The 5,483-nt window shown below is 42.9% G+C and overlaps 1 protein-coding gene across 1 annotated transcript; it reads right to left on the bottom strand.

The window, feature by feature from the left end:
* Window positions 1-3,047: 3,047 nt before the first annotated feature.
* On the bottom strand, window positions 3,048-5,182 carry LOC136534197 (uncharacterized). The gene is made up of 6 exons (XM_066526663.1): window positions 4,459-5,182; window positions 4,278-4,339; window positions 3,568-4,057; window positions 3,393-3,461; window positions 3,170-3,323; window positions 3,048-3,078 (listed from the first exon to the last, which is right to left on the bottom strand). The coding sequence occupies exons 1-6, from the start codon at window positions 5,180-5,182 to the stop codon at window positions 3,048-3,050; spliced, it is 1,530 nt and encodes a 509-aa protein (XP_066382760.1).
* Window positions 5,183-5,483: the final 301 nt, after the last annotated feature.

Genomic DNA, 5,483 nt, shown 5'->3' with positions numbered 1-5,483 from the left:
TCTCCAAATCGCACAGAGGCTCAGGGGCTACTGTCAACTACATGGATACAGGGTATCCTCACCTCTAGGGAAATTGCCCAACCAGGAAGGGGTGCCCCGGTCCGACTACTCGATAGGCCCAACTGGACGGGGTTATCTCATCTAATTGGATGACAAGGTATATAAAGACATACTTAGAAACCGACTCCATATGCTGTAACCGACTAGATTTACTTGTAACAAACTAAGAAACCTACATGTAAACCGATCAGGACTCTATATGTAACAACCCTACCCCCGGACTATATGAGGGGTAGGGATCCCCTGATCAGTATCTCGTGAACCCATAGACACATAGTTGTGAACCTCTACTCGCAACCGACCCAAGCGCACTGCACACAAGCAACAAATATCATCACATTCACTGGACGTAAGGCACCCCATGCCTGAACTAGTATAAATCTGTGCCCCATGTTCTACCCCCTGATCTACTGCGCATGATACAACAATTACTAGTCGGACGTAAAAAACGACAACAATGTCTACAAGCAAACTTGGGCATGGATGAAACCCTAGTCTTTGTAGTTTCCTTCAACATTGGCGGTGAAGTCATATTCATGCTCTTCATTTGTAAATCATCAACGGGTGAGCGAGTACTTAAGATACTCGGCAAGTGCTAACATAAAAGGGTCATAGAAGCATAGGGATTTTCAAGCAAAAGCCATAGGTTTTATGGCCTCTTTGGAACATAGTATTTTGGAAACGTATGAATAGGAAAAAACATAGGAATAGAATGCCCAAACATCTTGAATCCTATGGATTGAAAAAACACATAAAACTGTAAGATCGAGTGCTTAGATGGAGTGTAGGAAAAACATAGGAATCCAATGAGAGAGACTAACACAAACAAAACTTTTCATGAGGTTCGACCTCTTGGTAGAATTCCTCAAAAAATTCCTATGAAACAAGCCATTCCATATTAATTTCATAGGATTTGTAGGAACCCAATCATTTGTTCGAAAAAGCTTCTTAGAAAATTTACCTATAGGATTCCAATCCTCTAGAATTTCTCCATTTTTTCTTTGTTCCACAAGGGACCATACCTTCCACGAAAAGGTTCAGTTTACATGTGGGCCATTATTTTTTACTTGTAGTTCTCTAAGACAAATCAAATTTCATTGATATTGCGTGATAATATGCATTTTCACTAAATTCATGTACTATATGAGCGCAGATAATTTATCAGAGGTACGAATCTGACCTCTTGCAAGAATATTATACTATTTTTCAACTAACTTACCAGCGAAGTTTCCATACCCGCAAGAACATCAATCATAACTCTTAAATGTAACTTTCCGGTGCATGCAACTCCTCTTAGCCTTTTTGCTCCACTACCCTACTACCTATTCATCATGGAGTATATGTTATGCATGCGTTCGTACACAAGAATTAATCTATACAGTGGACCAGCATCCCAACTATGTATATTTTAGAAAAAATAGGCTGCTCATGATCGAAGAGATCCATCATGAATATACCATCATACATCTTCCCTTTCCGCAGCCTCTTGATTTTGCCTCTCACATTGAACCTAAGCTTTCTTGCATTCTCACAGTGAGGGCCTCTTTGGAACGTTGGATTCTAAAAAATGGGAATAAGAAAAAACGCATGATTGGAATGTCTTCAGCATGGCAAACCAAGTGTATCTTACCTGGTTATGCCCCTTGTGGTGGAACCTTCCCACCTAGGTTCAAGTCTTTGACCTCAACACGGATGCTTGCATTCAGGACCAATTATCCATTCGGTGGTAGGCGACGTGCCACAACAACGAGACGTCAGTAGTGACTTCTTCAGTTCAATATACGCTGGTCCCAGAGTCTCTTAGAGGAGCTCACAGGGGTATGGTGCATATTTGTATATGAGTGAAATACACTGACAGCCCTTTAACTTGTCAGCCTGTGCCATTCCAGTCCACGAACTTGCAAACGTGGAAAATGGGCCCCTGAACTTGTCAATTTGTTCACCGCAGGCCCATTTCCCATCTGGCGTGGCCTCTAGGTGACGTGGCAGCACGTGTGCCACACGTTTGAATATCGACCGTAGGTGACATTATGCATCAAGGCCCATCCGCATCTGCCAATCTCCAAAATCCTGTCTTCTTCAAGTTCAGCGTGCTGGGGGCAAGGCGGCGGTGGGGGCACGGCGGCTTACGACGGAGGCACCATGGCTAGCGAATCAAGGGCGTCTACGGCAGATGCAGCCGATATACCGCTGATCCAGTGCAGGGAGTGCGGGCGGGCAAGGGTGGTGCGCCGGGTATCGAAGCAGGAATGGAGCTTTGGGCAGGCATTCTACTGTTGCCCGTTCTACATGGTTAGTGGTTCAATTAAGATGAAGTTCTTGTTCTTGCTAGATTCGAAGCAGATATTAGGGATTTTTTGTAGCGAGATGGAACCGGTTGCCCTTTCTGGAAGTACTTGGAGGTGGTGTTCGGCAAGAACACTGCTGGTGCTCAAGCGAGTCCCAACAATGCAGGCACAGCCATGGTGGAAGCCCCTAATTTGAAGATGAACACTGATGGAGGAGTACGCAACAATGGTTGGGTGAAGAGGGAAGCTGTATGTGCTGAAATGGTGAAAGAAGTAGTCATGGTGTTGAAGGCTATATTTGTAGTCTGTGTTGCTCTACTGTTTGTGCTCATTCTTGTTCTGTTAGTCGTATTGGTGAAATAGGTAAATGTGTAATCAGTACTGTTATCAAGCCATGTATGAAACCATCAATGAATAACAACAAGATGATGTTCACAGATCTTGCAATGTCAATTCCTCAAGATGGAACCATAATAGGATGATGTATTTTCACAGATTTTGTGTCCATCAACCATTTACCAACGACATTGAGACACACATGTCATTGTCCTAGATGTAAGGCACTAAGTACTATCTTCCAGTGCTTATATGGAAGAACCAAAAGATGTATCTATCTTCCCTGTCTGGCTGGAAGAACCAAAAGGAAGCAAAATAAGCCTAAAGCATCAACTCAGATGTTTTTGCTGCTGCTTTACAAGTTCACAGAAACTGGTACAGTGAGCCTATTGACCTATACAAAAGCATCACAGACCACATTCATAGGTCTTCAAGCCTTCTTGTCTTGGTAGTTGTATTCTTCTTGCTCTTGCCTTGCTGATTACATGGGCCACTCGGCGCATTGTGCTTCAATCTTCCTCTTCCAGCCTTGCTTGAAGTGGTAGGGGGCACTGGCCTCGTAGTAGGCTGGTTCCTCCTGATGAATGTGGACTCTGGCAATGGTTCCTTGTGAAATTGTCTTTTGCTTGCTTGTGAGGACTGCATGGAATCAAGTTAGGTGTTTACAAGTTCAATTTGATAGAGTGGATGAAGTTTATGTGCACTTACATTTGCATGCAATTGAGAAAGGACAGTTTATGTCATATTTGATAGCACTGGCTGGCTCCCCTCTCCAAACTGCATGGAAGCGTACAATGCCATGCTTCAGAGTGTATGAACTATTAATCCAATTGACATGCTAAATGAGTTTCACTTACTTGGCTAGTAACTGGTTCTTAAAAACCTTCAGCTGATCCTCCTTCTTGGCCATGATCCACATTTGGTTTGTTTTGAGGTTGTAGTTCAGGCCTGATCCCAACCTTCCTCAGCTTGCAACCACCTCTGTTATGCCCTTCTGTTCCACAATAAGAGCAAGTAATGAAAGTACCATGCCTGGACATTTTAGGACCAAACTTGCCCATGACTTCATGAGGTTGCTTCCTTCTGTTCTTGGGTGACCTGCCAACTTTTTTCTCATAGACTAGTGGAAGTACATTTGGTCCTTGAACTTTCTGCCACATGCTCCTATCTTTGCAAGGATAAATCTTGGGACCATATGCTTTCAGGTAGGTTGCAGTAGAGTAGCACTCATGAACCATGTACTCAGAAGGAATTCTCTCTATCCTCAAACAAGATATAGCATGAGAGCAAGGGATACCAGTCAGCTCCCACCTCCTACAATCACACTGCCTAATGCCTAGGTCCACTATGTATTGTCTGTCCAACACATTGACCTGAAAAATGCCATTACCAGCAGGTTGTGCATAATAGGTGTTTGCCCACTGAGAATTCTAATGAAGTTTTCTTCCTTATCTTGGGGCAAATAGTACCATCCCACACAGTCCCTACATCCTTGTACTTTGTATGATACCTTGTCATCAATTGTGTCTTGACTTGCTCTAACATGCTCAAGATAGTCATTTCTCTAGCATCTAGTATGTATTTATTAAACACCTCACAACTATTGTTTAGTAGAATATCACACTTGGAGAAAGTGCAACAACTGGTACTAGACCCTGCAAATGGACAAGAACAGATTAGCATGAGGACTACAGCTGCAAGTTAAGAAGATGTGCAAAAGTTGGTACCTTCTGTTTGTCAGTCATGACAGTCCATGGTTATGTGTTTTCAATGCCTAGGTCTTGTTTCAATGTTTCCAAGAACCACTTCCAAGTAGCCAGAGACTCAACTTCTACAACTCCAAATGCAATTGGATAAATGCAGTCATTTGGATCAATTCCAACTGCAGTGAGCATTATCCCTCCATGCTTAGTCTTAAGGTGGCAACCATCTAGGCAGATTATAGGTCTACAACCAGCTAGGAAGCCCCTCTTGCAGGCATCCAAAGAAACATACAAGGATGAGAATAGGTTTCCAGCAAGATTAAGATAGAAAGTGCTCCCTGGATTGCTTCTTCTCAATTCATGTGCATAATCCCACAACTTATTGTACTGCTCTTTTTCATCACCAAGTATCTGCTTCATAGCTAGTCTCTTGGCCCTAGCAAGTGTAGTTCTTGGGGGTGTCAGATTCCATTCCTTCTGGACTATCCTTGCAAAGTTAGTTAGTGTCATCTTCTTGTCAGCCCGAAATGACTCTAAGTATGTATGAGCAAGCCACCTTGAGGTACATCTCTTCAATGTCCACTTCCTCTGGCAAGTGTGCTGCCCATGATAATTCTTGATCATCAACCCCTGAGTCCTGCTATCACTTGAAGCATATAAATTCCAAAGACACCCATCTGCATAATGAGCCTTCAACCTTTTCTTCTCATTCCTGGGCATCTTGATCTCTACCCTTTGCTTCATGCTATATTGTGTGATAGCCTTCCTGAGCATCTCAACTGATTCAAATATCATGCCAACTTTAAAGATGGGATTGTCTATGTCTTCACTTCTGAATTACTTAAACCTTAGACCTTGTCCTTCTTCATCAGATTCTAGCAATTCTAGCTCAGATTCATCTGTTGACTCCTCTCCATAACCAGCCAAAGATAAAACCTTTGTCCCCTTCAGTTTGCTACCAACAGCCTTCTTGCCCTTACCTTTCTACTGCCCTTTGCTGCCAGTCTCCTCTATAGCATCCTCATCAACATAGTCCACAAAAATATCATCTTCATCTCCCTCTAAATCATAATCACTATCACTGAAATCAAAGTCA

This window comes from Miscanthus floridulus, unplaced genomic scaffold (assembly GCF_019320115.1).
Source record: "Miscanthus floridulus cultivar M001 unplaced genomic scaffold, ASM1932011v1 os_1658_1_2, whole genome shotgun sequence".
NCBI lineage: Eukaryota > Viridiplantae > Streptophyta > Magnoliopsida > Poales > Poaceae > Miscanthus > Miscanthus floridulus.
The sequence above is the reverse complement of the archived record's forward strand: the minus strand, read 5'-3'. Positions and strand labels throughout refer to the sequence as shown.